This window comes from Tyto alba, unplaced genomic scaffold (genome assembly GCF_018691265.1).
Source record: "Tyto alba isolate M040663 unplaced genomic scaffold, T.alba_DEE_v4.0 Super-Scaffold_28, whole genome shotgun sequence".
NCBI classification, from domain to species: domain Eukaryota; kingdom Metazoa; phylum Chordata; class Aves; order Strigiformes; family Tytonidae; genus Tyto; species Tyto alba.
Window position 1 is genome coordinate 1,594,083 of NW_024881302.1, and position 19,227 is coordinate 1,613,309.

Genomic DNA, 19,227 nt, shown 5'->3' on the forward strand with positions numbered 1-19,227 from the left:
ATCCCCGAGCGGCCGGGCGGGGCTCGGCCATCGATTAGCCGGGCTCGGGGGAGGCCCGCCGGTGAGCGTGCCCCTTGCCGGGGTGGGGCCTGTCGGTGCGGGCTGAGCGGGCCCCGTTCTCCCCCCCCCCCCCTACCCCCCGTCCCCCGGGGCCGCTGTGCCCGCCCGGTGTCCCTCGGGGTTGGGACCGTCGCCCTCCACCCCCCACAGCCCCCGGTTGTGGCCCTCAGGGCGGCCTCAGGCTCCTGCTGCCCGGGGGCTCGGAGGCCGCAGGCTCCTGGCCCGGCACCGCGGCCTCCCCGGGCCGGCCCTCGGTGTCGGTACCGGTGCTGATACCGGTGTCGGTACCGGTGCTGATACCGGTGCCGGTGTAGTGCCCGGGGTTGTCCCCGCTACAGGCAGGCAGGCCCCGAGGCTCGGCAGACGCCCGGTTCTTCCATCCCCTGTCAAGCAATTGCCCAGTTGCAGGGTGCCAGAACGCCCAGAAACACATTAAAACATGAAAATAAACCCAGTGCTGTGGCGGGGGCCGTGTTGGGGTGCTCTGGTTGGGCTTCGAGCTGCTTCATTCCCGCGTTTTTAGGCACTAAACGGCACGAAGCACGGCCAGGCCAGGGCACTGCTGCAGGGAGCGCTCATCAGCTGCTGCTGTTCCGTCGCAGGTCTCGGGATGGACTTTCTGACACTTCTCTTGATTTACTTGTGGTTTGTCCTCACTACTGTTGCTCTGCTCTGCATCTGCTCAAGAAGGAAGGTGGGTTTCCTCTCAAGGAGTGTCAGCAGTGCAAGCCAGGTAAAGTGTGCTTTCAGAGTGATGATCGTCACCCGTTCTGGTGATCTGCCCTAGTTTGTCATGCTAAAATTAATGTTGTTCTTCCTCCATAAAACATGCTAGTATCATTAAAAGTGGTGATATGTTTCATATTTCATCCTGTTTGGACAGCTGCTCCCAATAAGTGCTAATTGGGATTGGAAATAGAAACACGCTTCCTTTTGGCTGATGAAATCCTGCCCAAGCAGGTAGTAAAAAGCTGTTTGTGTCTCAGCTCCTGTTCTGCGTGTGCCAGTCTGGCCGGCCGCAGTCACCACGGGGTAGCAGTAAGGATGGAACTTCTCGCAGTGCTAAAAGTACATTGTTCAGTGACAGCGTAACATGTCAGCCTTGAGAAATTAAATAATAATGAGGCCCCAAGTATTTGCAATTTTATGGTATTTGCCGCTCACATTAAGAGAAAAAAGGTGCGGGGAGGTTTGAGAATTAAAATAAGGAGAGAATTATAACTGGTGGCACATATTTTAGGGGAAGCTCTTTAATGTGAGACTAATAATTCTGCAGGCTGGGGTTTCCTAAGAAAGAGGGAGAAATGAAGAGCTGTACAAGGGGATTAAGAATTGGCATTTTATTGTAAAAATCAGGAACTAATTGAAAAGGTACTAGCTTATTCTTCTGTCTATTGGTCTGTGTCCAAATGAAGGGGTAGAAAAAAGGTGTAGCGTTCTTGGAAGGGAAAGGGTAAGAGAATTATCATTTACATTTTAAATAATATTTAGTACATGAGCCCAAACCAACTTTGATTTTTATTACTAGTATTATATTTTAGTCTGCTTTACAGACAGACAAAGCACTGTGCAGACAAATTTATTATTTTCCCACATTTCTTAATAGCTGCTTTTATGAAACATGTAACAATCAGAAATTAAAATACTGCTGTGATGTAAAGTCACTGTCTGGAGAACTGTAATCAATACTTGTATGCATGAAATAAATATAGGTAATCCTAAATAGTTTCTCTAGACACGGTATTTTTAAATCATTTCTGACTAATTATTGAAGTGCATAAGCCTGGAATGAAGTGCATAAGCCTGGAAGTTTGTTGAAATTGTTTGACTGCACTCCTGTAAGATCTTTTAGCGTGTTTTTTGTAAGCAATATGAAATAACGAAGGTGCACAGAGCACAGCTGTTTCCAGCACAGTGGCAAGTCAGCTTCCACCCCCGGCCTGTTTTCCTTCCTTCCTTCCAGCAGTTCAGTTGTACGAGGTGGTTGTGTTCATTGTACAGGTCTTCTCATTGTCTCCTGCTTTGTCATCACTGCAAGGAAAAATCATATTGTGGGAGCCTTCTGCTTTGGCGCAAGGAATGGCTGAAATACAGGAGATTGCTGTACTGTATGTGGGGGAGTAATGGATATTGACTGTAACAGACTGTACTAACACACATACAGTTAATTTAAATTTTAATTTTGTAATTGCATGCAGGTCGCTTTTCCGTCTAGTTGTGTGTTTCCTATTGCAGTACACAGTCTCTTTTTAAAAAGACTTGTCACTTGAACTGCTGATACGAGGCATACCAGTTAAAAGAAAAATATTTAACATCTTCTCAACTCTACATATGCTTTTTGCCTTCTGGTCTTTCACATCTGAGACAAGAAGCTCTCACTGCATATTTTCTTTCCATGTCAACTAGAAATAGGCTCAGCTGCTCTAATTCTTCCACTGCTGATGGAGCAGAGTGTTGCTATAGAGATCTGTCATCTTCTGAACAGCAAACAATTCCGCAGTCACAGACTATTGCTGAGGATTTCACTGAATAAAGACAGGCAGTTTTCTTCTTCATTGTGTCTAGCCATTTTTAAAACAGAAATTAGATAGACATGGAATTATCAGACTGGATCATAGCTGTAGTTGAAGAAACTGTGGATTTTTTTGCTTTTGATGAGGTATTTTTGTTTGGGTTGTGGGCTTTTCTTTTTCCAGAGGATAGCGGGCTTTATCCCTTTGCTTATCTCTACTTGCATCTGTCAGATGTCCTGATGTAGTTCAGAAATTGCTCAGTTCTATCCCCAGCTCAACCAGTTACCCAGTCTATAACCCGATATAAGCTCCTTATAACTTTCACACATTAACCCAGATACATTTGTTTGTGCCTGTTCAGCTCCCAAGAATATGGAACCTCACTCCCATTTTGAAAACCCCAGCAAGATGCCCGCTTATATTCTTAGGAACTCAGATGCCCCTGAAAATGAGCCTCCTCCCCGGGGATATGGCTACAGATGTACAACTGAGGGATTAAGTGACTTGTTTGAGCTTTCCACGAGGCAGAAGCAATGTGCAATTCAGATAACATGGTATTTTCATTTGCTTCAGGTATTGTCATTTGTAATCCCCACACAGCTCCAGAGAGTGTCACAGAGGGCGATTCACAGGCTCTTCCACACAAGGTATTGAACTTTCTTTTTATGCTTTTGACATTATTTTTTACTAATATTTCTAGTCACTGTTGGTGACCTCCTGCTACCATCAGAGCTTTCAGTATTATCCTTAGATATTCTCTTTTCATAGAAGGTGCTTGTCAGGGATTACAGATTCCCTTTAAGGTTTGCCACACTGTTGTCTTTCCCTTCCTTGATTATTGTTTAGAAGATGGTACCCTGAAATATTTGAACATATTGACAAATAATGTGGCTCAGTAGCTTCCAGTGTAACAGATGTTGATCACCCCAGTGGGTGGCTGCATCCACACGAGAGTTACAACAGGCTCCCTGGCAGCTGCAGAGTGAGTTTAGACAGAGCTAGCGATCCCCATCCTCTCCTTCAAATCCCGTTAGTCTTAGTCCAGCAGCTTGGATGTCCAGGTGCCTCAAGGAGAAGCTGCACAGCTGCCAATGTGCAGCCTGCTGTATTAAAATGAATTTTGTAGTTTCCTGTAAATTTTGGTGCTTTAGGATCTGCTTCAGGAATGAATTATATGCTTTTCCTCTGGGGACAGCAGCTCCTGTATGACAGACACTTCAGGGGCGTAACATCTACAGCTGTTGAATGTGTGCTGCAGTTGTGCTGTTGCCTGCTGTGTGGATTCTCTGCTGTTAACACAGCCCAGGAGAGTGGTTACACTGTCATAGGGGCGGTTGGCAGCAGAGCAGTTATCTGATGAGCCTGGTGTAGTTGTCACTGCTAGATTATGCTGTGCACTGGAGGCACTTTGATCCTCCACGCGCACCCTTCGACTGCAGCACCACGTTCGAGCAGGAGATTTTTCAGTTCATGCAGAAGTCCGATGAGCTGCAGCACTTGAGGGTATATTCTTGTAGCCTTGCAGTGGAGAGAAGACTCTGCAGGATCCTGCTGGGTTGCACACAGAAATGGTGCAGGAGAGAGCAGTAGAGGAGAGGCTGTCTGCAATGGACTTCCCGCTGTAGTAACATACACATCACTAGTTATTCAAAACTCGTAATAAAAGTCCAGCAAACTGATGTGTAATGCAGAGAACTGTAGTAAGTGAACATTGCTCTCCTAATGCATGGCTGATCTGAGCAGCCATTTGCCAGGCTACTGGAAGCTGTTGCTCAGGGTGATGCATCCCAAACCAACCTGCACACCAAACAGTTGAGCATCTAACTTGCCGCGCAGATTGGAGTGAGGGTTTGCCATTGCTAACCTCCTGCCATGCTGATTTTGTAACAGCTGCTTATATTATTACAGGTTTTTTAAGGTTACCTTTTGCTGGGGTTTTCTTTGCTTTCTGAGCAGCACACAGCAGATGTCTTCTGGCAGAATGTTTTGTGGCCTATTGCCGTGGCATATTTTGGCAGCACCAAGGGTGCTTTGTACTTGACTCCACTGATGGGAAGAAAATCCAAAGGACATGACAGTAATAGAAGTGAATTCGGCTGTCATATTTAAAGAAGCTTATGTGAGAAGAAGAGCAGGAGAAGCCACTGGATGGAGAAAACACTATTAATATTCAATCCATACTGGCCTGAAAACCTAAAAGTGTCTCCTTGCATTTGGAAAGTCTTTGCTGATCACCTCTGAGTGTACTTGACCTGTTAATCAGGATGCTGAGTATTAAATAGACTGTCCCCTTTCTGTTACAGAAGCTGTTTGTTTGTTGCCCTGCACATAGCCTTGGAAGCTGCAGTGTATGGGGAGTACACATGGGAAGTGTTTGTTTACTGCTGGGAGCTGCAGTTCCACCTCCTCCTCCTGCTGCTGCCCTACCTGCTGCTGGCTGGGAACGCGGGGTGCTTCATTCTCTGCTCCCGGGCCAATCCTGGTAAGCTCATGCTGACCGTGAGCAGTTGCTGTTTGAAAATGGAACCTAAAACATGTTACAAACACCATTACTTTTACTGTTTTTCTTGTTTCTTTCGCAGGTATAATAACAAAATCAAATCATGCATCACTGGTTAAGATTTATGCATATGACGGTGTATTATTTCAGGAGGGTATCATGTGTCCTACATGCAACATGGAGAAGCCAGCCAGATCAAAACATTGCAGTAAGAATCTTAACTCCCTTGATTAGCATAATAATAATACTTTCCCAAATTAATTTTCCACCAGTAACTGCAGTTCACATTACGTCTGTTCTGTTACCCAGCTCCATGCACACAGGACTGGGGTCCCAGGTCACAGCTGCCCTTTGCCCATCCACGGAGCTGCTTTGCTGCTATTTGTTCTCACAGAAATTACCAGTTCCGAGGGTATTATTTGGGGTCAGAAACAGGCAAGCTTTTGAGCATCTAGAAGTTAAATGAAAAACTATCACTTGTGAAGACCTGAGTTAAGGTTTTTGTGTTTCTCTTGCAGAATTTGCTGTTATAATCTAAAATAAAGCTGGGAGCTACAATTTCTGCCTTTCACATGCATTGCTAGGCAGTACTGTCAGAGAAACCAAAGTCTTCAAGCTGCAGTCTTGGTGAATAAAAGAGGAAACGAGACACATGTCTTTGGTTTTTAGTATTGGGGTTTTTATGATATGCAAATGAAATTAATGTATTTGCTTAAAAAGCTATTAGCTAAATCGTGACTGTAGTTTTCAGATTTTTTTCAGATGAGAAACTGTGTAAAAATCAAATTCGATTATTTAAAAACCAAATAACTGAACTGTCTTGTCACTCACTCCTCACCAGGTTTCTGCAGTGTGTGTGTGCATCGTTTTGATCACCACTGTGTGTGGGTCAACAGCTGCATTGGTGCCTTCAACGCAAAGTATTTCTTCCTTTACCTCTTCACCCTGACTGCCATGGCTGCAACCATTGCAAGCATCACAGCAGCATTTCTCATCCAGGTGGTGCTGCTCTCAAACATGATGCGTGGGAGTTACATTGATGACCAAGGGCAGGAGCATGCTGTTGAGATTCTCTTCCTCATTCAGGTAAATTTATGCTGGGTTACGAGCTTATAAAAAGGTTTATCTCAGTCTTTGCTTTCGGGAATCTTGTAAACCCACCTATTCTCACAGGCAGGATGTGGGCAGATTGCAACTTTTTTACCAACTTTACACAGCTAATTAGGTTTAGAAAACTGCCATTGCAGAATACTTAAAAAATATGAGATGTTTCTCACAGCACTTCATTCCACTCTCCCATTCTTCAGATTCCTGTCTCCAGGCTGCTTTCACTGAGCAGATCTGGTTCATAAAGAATGACTTTACATTCCAATGACCGTCTCCTGTAGTTGACAATCCTTGAGATGTCTTCATGGAGATTTTAAAGTAGATAGTACTACCCTGGAATTTAGATATTGGAATATTTTCTCTCACATACAAGCAAAGGGTGACTTTGAATCTCTCTAGGATTGAGTCATTTGCATTTCAATTCCCTCATCTCTTTCTATAGTGTGACAGTGAGGTAATAAGCAGTAGATGCTTTATCTTTTCCTCATCCTAGACAACAGATGTTTCAGACTTGGACTCTTATAAAGGGATCTTGGTCAGGGAATGTTTGCTCATTTTAGAGCAGTGTCATTACTGTTGTCCTTCAAACAGGGTTTGTTACCCGGTGTGCAAAAGCCAGTCTCACACACAGAGCCGAGATAGCAGTTTGTTCCATAGTTGTGCAAAGATGGGTGCTAGGTGGCAATCCCACAAAGCTAGCACACCACACAAAGGAACTACAGCCTATTTATCTTGTTACATGATTAGTAAAAACTTAGATAAGTTTATACTCACTGGTCTGTAATTATCCTTCCATCTGCTGTTGGTTAGTTAGTTATATTTGAATTAGCCTCTCTTGCTGTGTAAATTAGCACACGTGCTTCCTACAGGTGTGGGCGGGCAAGTTCCCACTGTTACCACAGACTTTTTTTTTTTTTATTTTTTTTTTTTGACTTCATGCTTCTTGGGCAATCATCCAGCCACTGGCACCTTCTGGGGCAGGATGGTTACCTCTTATCAATCTCTCATCTCCTCTTCAATAGCATAGCAAGGCCTACATCATATCAGGCTTACACAATAGAGCCAGTGATTAGTGGTCTTTGTGTTCAATGAGAAACATTTGTACGGGCTACGCTACTACTCCCCAGTATTGGAATTCAACTCAGAAAAGAACCACTTAAACTGTATCATGTCAACAAAACCTGAAGTTGTACCACATCGCAGCCTCTTCATTTGACAAGTTTTTTTTTCAGATTACCTGCATTCATGATTTTTTCAATTAAAAAAAATCAACAAAAACCAAACAAGCAAATCTCCAATATGAAACACAAACATTCAGAGATAGATGGATGTAGAAAATATTCCTGCATATTAGCAGGGCTTGTGAGGAAATACATTTCTGGAAATCTGCATGCTCAGAGGTGCGGTTGGGATCGGACCATCCCTGAGCTGGGTGGGGGACAGGGCAGTGACCTTCCCTCTGGGGCTGCAGTTACGGGTGCGTATGGATGTGCATTTCAGCCCAGCCTGTTGCAGTGGTCACTTGCCTCCGTGTAAATTAATGCTCCAACTTTTTAACTAAGTTATTATTTTCTTTCTTTGCAGCACCTTTTCTTGACTTTTCCTAGGATTGTCTTCATGCTTGGTTTTGTTGTTCTTCTCACGCTCGTACTGGGTGCATACTGCTGTTTCAACCTGTATTTGGCCTTAACCAACCAAACATCCAATGAATGGTATAAATCCAGAAGATATGGGTGTTCCCACCATCTAGCATTGCAGCCTCACAACAGACGAGTTGTCTACAAAAACATTTATTCTAAAGGAGTCTGGATGAATTTAAAGGAAATCTTTAAGCCTCTTACAGTGCTGGAAAGAAAGAAGACAACATGAAGATACTGTTCTTTATATGTGCGTTTCTAAACTTTTTGTAAGACTTTATTTCAGCAGTGTGCTCGGATGCCCCAAACAACTTTTGTAAAAAGATTATTGTATTTCAATTAAGTATTTGAAAACTAAGTTTTCATAAAGCCAACCAGTCTTCAAACAACTACAGTTCTTCCAAGTTTACCTGTAACACTACTCGTACCAGCTGTGACAGGGGCCTGTTAGTCTTCTGAGACACAATCACAGTACAGAAGCAAGCTGGATCCAAGGAATACATACACAAGGAACTTTTGGGTTTGTTTTGTTTGGGTTTTTTTTTTTTTGATGGTTCCTGTTTTGTATGTTGCATAATATATGCCACTATAATAGGCACACCGACTTCCTAAGTTACTTTGGTACAGCTTAAGTAGGCCTCCCTGTAGGTGGCATCACAGGAATATAGCAGTGTCACACATGTGGAAGAGGCACTTGGCAATTACTCTTTTTTTTTTTTTTTTTTTTCCCTGCGGGACAATAGTAACTCACAGCTGACTGCAGTATTCTGATTAACAATGCCTCAGCAGAGCCCTAAGCCACTTCACTTGGTGAGATCTCTGAGGTTAAGCTCAGTCCTCTTGTTTTCTTATTAGAGGGACCAGTAGTGGATTTGCTGGTGTGGAGAGACAAGTTTGGTCCATCTTACTGAAGTGAATCTTTTTCTCTGTGTGTGCACTTGCAAGGGAATAGCTAACAGAGCTGCTTTGAGGAAGCCTCATCGTTTTGTGAGTATCTTGGCAAATGATTAACCCATTACTGTTAACAATATGTAGGAGAGGTTGCATGTATTTAGCTGAAAAAAAACCATGATTACTATCAGAATCTCACCCTGCAGAAACCATGTTCTACTGCAAATTTGTACTGGTGTGGAACACCTTAATTTCAGGAAGGAAACTGCTACAAGTGCTACTTCTCCTTACCTGCTAAATCTCTTTCTTGATACCTATTTTCAGCTTGTTCAAAATAAGATGCCATTTCAGCCTTAAGAGTCATGAAAATGACGGACTTTGGGCAGAATTTCAGCATCCTGAGAAGCACATCAGGAATTTGATACTGAGCTCTGGCCATACAGGTCCTGGCGGATTATAGGCTTAAGCCTTCTGGCATTTCTCATCTTTATTCCATTGCTGGATATATGTTTACAGCAAGAGGCTCAACCTTCTCTTAGGAATTTTGTGGTATTTTGGGCAATTTGCAGCAGGGGAGGTTGCAGCTGCTGAGGCTGTTTTGGGGGCTGCCCACCTGCCATCAGTGAACAGGCCACTTCCAGAGCACAGTGGAGACAGAGTCCTCTACTGCTGTACTGGGATTCTCTAGGGGAACGCCAGTCATCAGTGTCTCTCAAGAAAAACCCTCTGCCTTAACAGCGGAAAACAAAAAATAAACTTAGAGCTATGCAAGTGGCCTTCTGAAATCCCTCCAACTAGGGACCACATGAAAGATCTCCAAAGCAGACAGACTGGCTGCTTGTGGAGGCTGGTGCTTCTTTTGGGAGAAACTATGTTTGACTCGCCCAATAGCGAGGGTTTCTTAAGCGCAATGTTACGTGGCCCTGTTCTCTCTCCAGAAATTCTTCTGTTTCAGTGATAATAGAGCAGAAATTGGAAAAATATGGTTAAGAACTTTAAATAACTTTATTTTTAAAAACGTATTTATTTACATGCCAAATCTGTACAATATGCAATTAAAAATCCATATATGGTTTAAAAAAAAAAAAAAAGTCATATACAGTATGGCTTTACACACCAACAGACTAGCTCGTAGAGTAGCCTGGCTGGCATTGCAAGGGTACAATGATGCATAAGGCTACTTGTCCAGGATATAAAATAAAATAAAATAAGATACTGCAGTACCATGCCTTAGGAGGACTAAAGTAGTGAGGTTAAAGGCATGAAAGATTTTGAGTGGTGGTGTATGCACACCAGAACTCCTTAGGTTTGGTTTTCTTGGTTTGTTTTAAATGCATATGATTAAGTAATCTCTTATGAGACCCTACGTATTTGCTTCGCTTTCTGCATCCTTTCAAAGGCCAGAACACTGCTGTCCTGTGGTCAGAGGTAAATGCTTCACAACAGATCTTCCTTTATTTGAGGCAGCTGTACAAAATACTGAAACTGTCAAATATGGCATATTGGTCACTTCCACAGTATAACCATGCAGAGGTTTTTAATTACTGTTATTTCCATTTTAAATAGAAAACATCTCGGGGCTGTACCACCCTGTTAAGCCACTTACCTACAGAAGCATTCTCTCCCTTGCTCTCTGAACGATTATAATGGCAAACTTAGGACTGATCAGATTCCCCAAACTGGAGAAAAACACCAAGTTTTACATTAACACCTGCCACTAGCTGCATGCTGTTTGTTACACAATGACAGTCTGGACTTCCACCTCCCCCTCCTCGGAGGCGATCACAAACTCCCCTGCGTGTTCCATGATTTCAATGTCCTCGGATGCCACCATCGTCACCGTTGCTTCTTCCGCCTCGATGCCACCCTCCGCAGTCAGCACGGCGCCCTCCCCGATGGCGGAAGCCAGCGTCATGGCCACCTGCTCCGTCAGGCTTTCGGGGGTCGCGATGGTGATGGTGTCTGCAGCATCGGTGGCTACTTCGGAGTTTTCTGCCACGGTGACGTTCTGTACGATGATCTGGTGACCAGAGTTGGCTTGGTTCACTATTTGCTGCACAACCTTCATAATGTGGCTGTCGACCTACGTTAAGAGAAGAGAGGCCACGGTATTTCTTGCTGTATCGTACTCTGTTAGAAGCACAGGCGATTATCGTCACCAGAAAGGGGGGCCTGATGACCAGCAGGGCAGTACAACAAGCGGCATTTAATTCCAGTTTCCTCCAGCTGTTCACCGAAGTGCTCATCACCCCGAGAACAGCAGACTCCTAGAACATGTCACACCCCATGTTGCTGCAGACGTTTTGCCAGCAGGGTGCTTCCTACAGAAAGTCAAACTACTGTTTATAGAAAAAAAAATCGTAATGATGCGTGCCCCGGCCTTTAAACTGACAGAACACAATCCAGGACCCCGGCCAGGCTCTGGCTTTGCAGCAACCATTACTTCTAGCATTCAGGAATGCCTTAAGAGGATCATTTCCCCCCGGCTGAAGTGTTATGGTACAATTCTGCTCAGCCAGCAGCTGTGCTCTCACGTCTGAAGTCACTAGCGACCATCGCTGAGAGGATCTGGGGTTCACAGAGCTGGGGCAAACCCAATATGACCAGTGTTATGTTTTCATGCAGACAGGTCTGCAAAACTACAGAAGTAGGTAAATTAATTATTTGAAGCTGGGTTTATTTAGCCTGACTTTCAGACACTGAAAGTGATTCATTTCAGCTAAGGCAAGTGCCCAAAATAGTAGTTTATTTGGCTGCTTTACCTCGTCTCTTGTTCCCTCTATTATTTCAGTAGCTTCACTGGTCTCCATGTCTTCAGTAGCAGTCTTGAAAGACAAAATATGATGATGCCCTTTTTAGATTATTACCAAAAAATCTTTTATCACATAAAGACATAAGACACTAAGATCTTTTGCAAAGGTCTTTCTGTTCCCCCTACAATGCTACTCTAAAGACAACAAGTCCCTGAAATTCCCTCCAAATCCCATTATCGAGAGCTACTTAAAAGTAATGCAGAGTGCTCCCAAATAACAGAAAGAGAACATCCTCTCTCAGCAGGACTCTGACAACTGGCAGATTTTTCTCCTATTGGAGAAGAACTGTGGCAGCACTAAAGGGACTCAATAAATGAACTGTGCTGTTCTGCACGGGTGAGTACTGGCTCTTTGTCACCAAGCGGGAGAAAGCGAAATGGGTAATTCATTGCTTTTGGCAGCCGCAGCCAGTTAAAAACAACAGAGATTATTCTGGACAAAATAAGCTAAATAGAAACATGGGAGAAAAGAGCGGGTAAAAGTTGAGGGAAAGCTGAAGCAAGTTCTCAGTGTCAGCCTTCTGATGAACTACTGTCGGTCTTCCCTGCATTCTCGTTTTTCCTGCCTACGTTACGTGCAGGACTCCAGACGGGCGGTGAAGTCGGGTCCAGGCGCTCTCCTGAGCAAGACTAATCCTCCTTATTCCTAGGGCTGCGCAGGCAGGGGTAGCACTGGCTAGATCCTATTGTACCTTCTCCCAAAAGCCTAGATGAGGAACATGCACAACCGCCTTTTTTACTGACAAAATACTGTGCGAAGTTCAGAATGTGAAGGCTGTTTGCCCCACTTCTTACCTCAATGATGTATTCCTGAGTGTCTGCCACCACCGAAGAAAACTCGACCAAAACAGTGTGAGGGTCTTCAGAAATGACTGTTGCAGCTAAGTTGTCAGCTGACTGACTTTCCTCAGACACCATCACTTCTTCCACCTCTTTCAAAGCAAGGAGGCAGCCACCTGAATCGTATTCCAAAAATGCCAGAAAAACATTATTTTTTCATAACTGTCTCAAAGAGAGGAGTACCTAGAAAATACTACGCAGCACAAGTGAGATCCCTTTAACAGAATGCTGCTGGCAGGCGACCCAACAGTCGGACAACAGTCACCCCTCCAAGACAGGCCAAGTAACGACCTAGAAGAGGCCCACGTGACACCGGACCACAGAACTGAGCCTCGAGCACAGCGACTGTCCAGAGCAATTTCAAAAAACATACAACTAAATTCAGATGAGTAAAGCCAGACAGGATTTCAAAAGCTGTATGGTGGAGAACATACAGTAAGGCTTCTGATATATTTGAAGTCACATATCTTTTCTGCTTACATGTTACACTTCAGTATCTACTTAGGAAACTTTTTTTTCCTCCAGTAAACTTGTATTGTTCTTTACAATCACCATCACTACCCTAAGGAAGTTTGAAAATCCATGCTTAGGAGCTACAGGAGCAGCAGGTCCAGTGTAACTAATCCTAACAAACAAGACTACCTGTCAGAACAAAACTCTACTTGAGAGATTTTTCTCACAGAACATCCACACTTTGTGTTTTTACAGGATTTCATAAAGCCCCATAGTACAAATTTAATGCTCAGATAAAACAATTGGCAAGTTTAACCATAACAGTATGTGCCACACTAAGTTTTACAGTCCTCTTGCCTCGTTCCCTAAAACAGAAATCAATCTCTCTCTGGCCTTACTTTGTGAAAATGTTAATTTTCTCCCTCTCTGCGTATCGTCTTGGAACAGAACCGCTTCGCAGTTAGGGGCAGACTCTCCTACGGTATCGGGTCTGTCTGCCTCACTTAGGGCAGAGACCTCTTAAACCAGAGTTTGGAGCAGAGCGCTCACAGCACCCCTGCAGTTAGATTCTTAAAGCAGATGCTGTTCTGGTTATCTTTATTTAGATGATCTAGATTTTATATTAGCGCTGGTTTATGGCTGTTGGTTCGGTATCATTTCTGTTCATAACAATCACAATAGAAATAATCATTAACGTAGATGAAAAATAATATAACGCATCTCCTTCTGATGCAGCTGAGATGCAGCTGAACAAGTGGCCTTGGACGAAGGTCATCAGATCCACTGCGTAAAATCATGACCATTCAGCCAAAAAGCAGCTTGCCCAAGCCCAACCCTGCTGTAATACCTGCCCCACCCTGACGCAGACATGCTTTGCCACCTCACCTTTGGTTTTTAAGTGCCTGTTGAGAGTGCCGTGCTCTGCAAACCCTCGCCCGCACTTGTAGCACTTAAAAGGCTTTTCCCCCGTGTGGTGGCGGATGTGGCGGACCAGCGAGCCCTTTTCCCGAAAGCCCCGACTGCAGTACTGGCAGACGTAGGGCTTATCCTCTAAGTGCGTACGGAAATGAACTTGCTGGGCATTCTGTACAGGGAGAAAAGGGCAGCTAAAGGGAATGACAAACTCAAGCAAGCTGTATTTTAGCTTCCCGTGTGAAACTCAAGATCGTTGAGGACTTCTTCTGACGTAAGACACAACAGACTTGTTTTAATCATTATGTCATTTTTTCACACACACACAAAGGAAGTGCTTCTTCACAAACGCGTAGGTTTCATTAAGACTCTTTTGCCCACTAAAACAAAAGCTCCTTCTGGAGCTCCAGATCATGTAAGAGGCAGGTGAGCTGGCATTTGTTCTTTCAGGAGCAAAGCTTCCTAACTTCTCCCAAACCCTGGCTCTGAAAAGGAAGATCTGAAGGGAAGCGTACCTTCGTCTTATACCGCTTGCCGCACTTCGGACAGGAATAGGGCCGCTCATCAGAGTGCACTCTGCGATGCCCCTTCACGTGTGCAATGGTCTTGTAGAGCTTGCCACACTCTCCGCAGCGGAAACGCCGTTCATTCACATGAACTTCTTGATGCTTTTTTAGCAAATAACCCTTTGTGAACTCTTTGCCACACTCCTCACACTTAAAAGGCTTGTAATCTAGAGAGACAGAGTGCATGGTTGATACAGGACAACCTGCAGGAGCAAGTATCTAACAGATGGTGTGACAAAATTCTTACAAAAAAATTAACCCAGAGGAAGAGGGAAATTGTATCTTCAACTGCGTGTATGGGCTTTGGTTTCGTTCGTAAGTGAATTCTGCTCAAACATTGCTCTTACAGCCTTTGGTGCCTTTTCAAGCAGCAGTTCCAGCCTATCAACCCGTGGTGCCTTGCTGACCTTTTTATTGGCCTCTTCACACAGCTCTACTTTCAAGGATGCAGTGCAGGCCTTGAAACGTGGAAACTTTTAAAATTTATTTCTTTTACCCTCTATTCTAGCACTCAACCAAAAGTCAACCTTTTCGTATCAGTGTGTTAAGCATCACTTGATTTTGCATGGCTAACAGCCATGTAAAGACAAGGAACCTGAAACAAAGCAAGCTGTACTAGGCTTAAGGTCATAGTAAGACATGATGTATTTTGACAAGAGCATAAGCAATAGAACTTTACCTAAATGCCCTTTGATGTGTGTTTCAAGGGAAGCAGCTTCACTGTAGGCTTCATTACAGTGAGGGCAAATGTAACTTTTGTACCCATTTGTTCTTTCTGCATCTGTCTGTTGGAAAGAAAATGGTACAACGTAAACATTTTTTGTACTAGTGTGTACAGTAGGTATTGCTAACCAAATTCCCAATTAAATACTCCACCTTTGACAAGAAAGAGCTCTGTATTGTTAACAGGAGAGAGAACGCACATGCATACTTACAGTACACTTAAAGCATACGTGAAAAACATGACTGAAAACTGGCACAAAGACCCAAGCAGAGGGAGGGATGTGCTGAGGATAACATGCAGCGTGGGGGGGCTAACAGTGCTGCCCACAGCGAAACGCAGGCAAAATTTAAAAAATCCATCTATTTACAGAATAAAAACATACAGACTCCACTTGTTCTACTTCAACACACTGTTCCCCACAGGGCTCCTCTTCGGCTTCCACCGTTTCATTTTCTAGTTCTTCTGTAGCAGCTACAGCAGGCTCATCTGGCTTTTGCATTTCCTCCAAAGCCACTCTCTCTATCACGATACCCGAGTTCCTCATGGCCTGCCTCAGCAGATTCTCACTGTTCACTTCCCCCTCACACGGCAGCTCCTCAGGATGCGACTGCTGAAGGAACAAACAGCCCAGTAACTGGTACAGCAAATACACAGCTAGCCCTTTTTTTACAACGGCATTGCAAGAACAGTCGTTCTTTCTAGGGTGTTTAACGCTGTGATAAAGGGTTGAAAGATCAACAGGGGAACTACCTTGGACGGGGGTGGAAGAGGAGGTGAATCTATATTCTGAAAACAGAGCCCCGGGGATGGTAAGCCTTTGCTCCTACCACAGTCCTGTAGCCAGGAATGGTCAACCCCAACACCCTCTCACCTTCCGTATTGTCTGTCTGGTGGTGGTGAACCCTGCACATCCCCCCTGGACGCTATACATGTGCTGCTGGGCTCAGCAGCAGCAGATGGCCAGACAAGGTCACAGTTTGCCTTCTGTGTTCTCAGATGAAAAAGAAGCTAATTAACCATTTACTTCCACCACACAGATTTCTTCTCAGCACCCACGAAAATGTTGTTTGTGAGGTGAAATACTTCAAAATCCTTCTTCGCATGAAACACATGAAGGGTATTTAAGGGAAGTGACACTCACATCTTGGTCCAGGGATTTTGCATCTACAACAGGAAGTTCCTGCATTTGGACGTGGACTTCATGAAGAACGTTGCCTTTGGCATCTGTCACGAGATGAATGACGGGGGAGGTCTCGATGGATTCACTCGCTATCGATGAAACGGTGTCTGCGTTTGAACTACAGGATCCTTCAAGAAAAGCAGCACAGTGAATCACTTGGCGCCCTGCCACCCCTCATCATTTGCTGTGCCCCACACAAAATGTGTCTCAGTATGAGGCACCTGTTAAAGCCATTTCTGTACCAGATTCTCAAACATTCTTCACCAGCCAACGCCTGGCTACACGCACTTCAGGTTAACAGCTTAGCTCTATAAATTACTTTTTCCTGTACTAAGGCTATAAACTGAATACCACAGAATTTTTTTTTTTTTTTTTTTTTTCCATAACTGAGAAAGAATTTAGAGTTCAAGTGCCAGGAGCATGCTGGGTTTTATCAGACGCAAGGCAGGCATTGACAGCATCACTGACCTGTCGGCAAATCATCTTTATTAACTACTATTTCTTTGTTCATGTTGAAGCGAATTTTTTCAGTGCAAGGTGTCAGAGATTTCAGGTGCCGAGTCAAAGCTCCCGATTCCCGGAAGCTTTTCCCACATTTCTTGCATTTGTAAGGTCTTTCATCTGGAAGTGACAAGAATCAAAACAACGGTATTAAACTAACCACTGCCAGCATTAGCTCTGTGTGACAGGCTGCTAGGAGAACGCTCTCGACTTCCTACAGCAAGCAGACTGTGCTTGGCCCAGACCCTCGCGTTGCCTCCCAGCACCCCAAACATCGGGGAGCTCAGCAGGAACTTCCACTGGAAGGTAAGCTGGAAAACCTCACACAGCGCACTCCAGCAACGAGGAGCTCTTAGTTTTGAGAACTGTCTTACCAGTGTGCCGCCGATGGTGTCGAATCAGAGAGCCTTTTGTCCTGAAGGAAGTGCCACAGAGTTTACATTCATAGTCCTTTCTGCTGCTGTGAGTGATCATGTGAGCTTTGAGGATGCTTGCCTACGGAAAGAGTTTCATTTGAAAAGATGTTCCAAACGGTTAAGGATTTTACATGTCAACTGTAAAGAACAATCCTCCTCCTGAAAGCTGAACTCTCCTTCTGAAAGTGGAACATGCAGTAGAGAAGCACATTGTCATTGAGTTTTGAGATGTCTTAGTTAACAGCCTAAATAACTCACTAACCCAAGTAGAGTAGAAGTGATACTTACGGTTTTAAATGTCTTCTGGCATAATTCGCATACGTATCGCCCTTCTTTGTTAACCAGCAGCTTAACTTTTATCAGTTCTGTGGAAATATCCTGCTCCTGATCGTCTGGGTTGCCTTGCTCATCAGTGACTTCCCCCTCAATGTGACCATTTGGGTTTTCAAAAACATGGTCTCCTGCAACAATGACTTCTTTGATGTGCCCGCTGCCTGGGGAAAGGATTGGAAGACAGTTGTGTTCTTTACAGAAGAGCTTTACGCAGCCAGATCAATTTACTGTTTCAGCATTTCATGTAGTAGGAGGGAGAAACAAGTACTTTAAACCTGGAACGCAGGTCTTTGCAAAGTTCTCATTACCGCAGCATAAACAGAAAAACGGACACTTCTGGAATGGCGTTTTAAATCTAATTTGTATTAATACGGAGAGAATTGCAAAGCTGGCCTGGGGATGCTCAGTCCCAAGCCCCAGTGCTCAGTAACACCGAGGTGCCACGTACCCAACTACAACACAAATCCAACAGAAGAGGACACCGGACGAGCAAAGAAGTTCCTAACCCAGCCGGGGTATAAAGGCAAGCGTCTCGGAGCTCACCTACTATAGCAGATGCGTTGCCGATTTCCTCTGCTATTGAAGATGCTTCAACAACTATATGAGCAACAGTTATCGACTCCTCGACAGAAGGAACGACCTGCTGTAACAGATAACATTTTAGCAGAAAAGTTTTATTACCTTTAAAAACATTGTATTCCGCTCTCTCCCCTCCAACCCAACAGACCGTTGCATCCTAATTATTTTCAGCCACGGCTTGAGGAGAAGCCTGCTGTCACCTTTTGTACTTCTTGGTGGAGGAGACCTGCTGATGCAGCAGCGAGAGCTTCTGGAGCTCGCTGGCAGACCTTTTGTAGTTTGTGTTGCACAAATTCTTCCAAGGAGGTGAACTCCGACTGGCAGCGACCGCACTTATGCACGTCATCTTCATCTACGATTTAAAAGTCAGTCGTCGGTTTAGCAAAATACGAACGGTTTAGTAAATACATAAATAAATAAGCAAACAGATTACGACCGAGCAGCGTTTATATCGAAAACTTTTGCTCTGCTTGTCCCGGGGGCGGGGGTCGCCGAAGGGTCTTTTCGCGGTTTCTGGAGCGGAGCGGGGGGGATCCCGCCGGACCCCGGGGGTCCGCTCCGGCAGCCCGGAGGCGGGAGGAAGCGCGGAGACCCCGTCGCCAGAACCGACACAGCCGGGCCCCCCCCCCCTCCTCCACCTCCACCCCGCCCGCCCCGCACCGAGCGCCGCACGGGCCGGTTCCCCCGCGCCGGGCCCCGCTTTCCCCTCGGCTGCGGCCGGGGCCCTGTCACGGCGACACCGCCCGCCCCGCGCCTGGTACCTTCCTCGCTGAAGGGCGCCGGGAGGCTGAGGAAGGCGGCGGGACCGGCGGGCGGCGCGGCGGGACCGGAGCCCTCGCCCGCCGCCGCCTCCCGCCCGCCGGCCGCGGCTGCCGTAAGCCCCGCCGGCCCCGCGCCCGTTGCCATCGCGGCCTCCATGTCGCAACGAGCCGCAACCGCCAAGATGGCGGCTTTACGGCCGTGTCGTCATAACAACGGGCCGCGGGGCGGGCGGCCGCGGGAGCTTCGGCGGGGCACCGGCGCCGCGCCCCCGCCCCGCGGTGACCTCTGACCCCCTCGCCCGGGCGCACCGGAGCCTAACGAGTTACCGAGCGAGCCCCCGCGGCGGCTGGATGGCCCAATGGGTCGCGGAGCGCCCGGGGCGCTCGCGGGCTCCCGGCCAATAGCAGCGCGCGGGGGGCGGGCCAGCCAGGAGGGCGGCCA

At 45.6% G+C, this 19,227-nt stretch overlaps 2 protein-coding genes across 7 annotated transcripts; one reads left to right on the forward strand and one right to left on the reverse strand.

Annotated features, from left to right (window-relative positions):
• Nucleotides 1-15: 15 nt before the first annotated feature.
• ZDHHC4 (zinc finger DHHC-type palmitoyltransferase 4) lies at nt 16-9,931 on the forward strand. 2 transcript variants are annotated; one of them, XM_032992071.2, is made up of 6 exons: nt 16-754; nt 3,147-3,220; nt 4,877-5,055; nt 5,156-5,281; nt 5,915-6,159; nt 7,765-9,931. In XM_032992071.2, exons 1-6 carry the CDS (start codon nt 671-673, stop codon nt 8,047-8,049), a joined length of 993 nt encoding a protein of 330 aa, XP_032847962.2. In that variant the 5' UTR covers nt 16-670; the 3' UTR covers nt 8,050-9,931. The 2 variants fall into 2 exon arrangements, with proteins under 2 accessions (XP_032847962.2, XP_009967908.3); XM_009969606.3 differs by having other exon boundaries at nt 20-793.
• E4F1 (E4F transcription factor 1) lies at nt 9,703-19,074 on the reverse strand. Of its 5 annotated transcripts, none has more exons than XM_032992068.2 (14): nt 18,786-19,074; nt 18,225-18,376; nt 17,989-18,088; nt 17,401-17,606; nt 17,071-17,191; nt 16,664-16,816; nt 16,157-16,323; nt 15,383-15,622; nt 14,971-15,076; nt 14,241-14,458; nt 13,699-13,897; nt 12,316-12,476; nt 11,471-11,533; nt 9,703-10,791 (listed from the first exon to the last, which is right to left on the reverse strand). In XM_032992068.2, exons 1-14 carry the CDS (start codon nt 18,940-18,942, stop codon nt 10,444-10,446), a joined length of 2,391 nt encoding a protein of 796 aa, XP_032847959.2. In that variant the 5' UTR covers nt 18,943-19,074; the 3' UTR covers nt 9,703-10,443. The 5 variants fall into 5 exon arrangements, with proteins under 5 accessions (XP_032847959.2, XP_032847958.2, XP_032847957.2 ...); XM_032992067.2 differs by having other exon boundaries at nt 15,383-15,625; nt 17,989-18,085; nt 18,786-19,072; XM_032992066.2 differs by having other exon boundaries at nt 15,383-15,625; nt 18,786-19,072.
• Nucleotides 19,075-19,227: the final 153 nt, after the last annotated feature.

Coding starts and splice junctions, on each gene's coding strand:
- E4F1 (XM_032992066.2), bottom strand. CDS start 18,942: ATGGAGGCCGCGATGGCAACGGGCGCGGGGCCGGCGGGGCTTACGGCA. Junction 16,817..17,070: donor ACACCATCGGCGGCACACTG/GTAAGACAGTTC, acceptor TGTCACTTCCAG/ATGAAAGACCTTACAAATGC. Junction 12,477..13,698: donor CAGGCACTTAAAAACCAAAG/GTGAGGTGGCAA, acceptor AATACGATTCAG/GTGGCTGCCTCCTTGCTTTG.
- ZDHHC4 (XM_009969606.3), top strand. CDS start 671: ATGGACTTTCTGACACTTCTCTTGATTTACTTGTGGTTTGTCCTCACT. Junction 3,221..4,876: donor CACAGGCTCTTCCACACAAG/GTATTGAACTTT, acceptor TTTCTGTTACAG/AAGCTGTTTGTTTGTTGCCC. Junction 5,282..5,914: donor AGCCAGATCAAAACATTGCA/GTAAGAATCTTA, acceptor ACTCCTCACCAG/GTTTCTGCAGTGTGTGTGTG.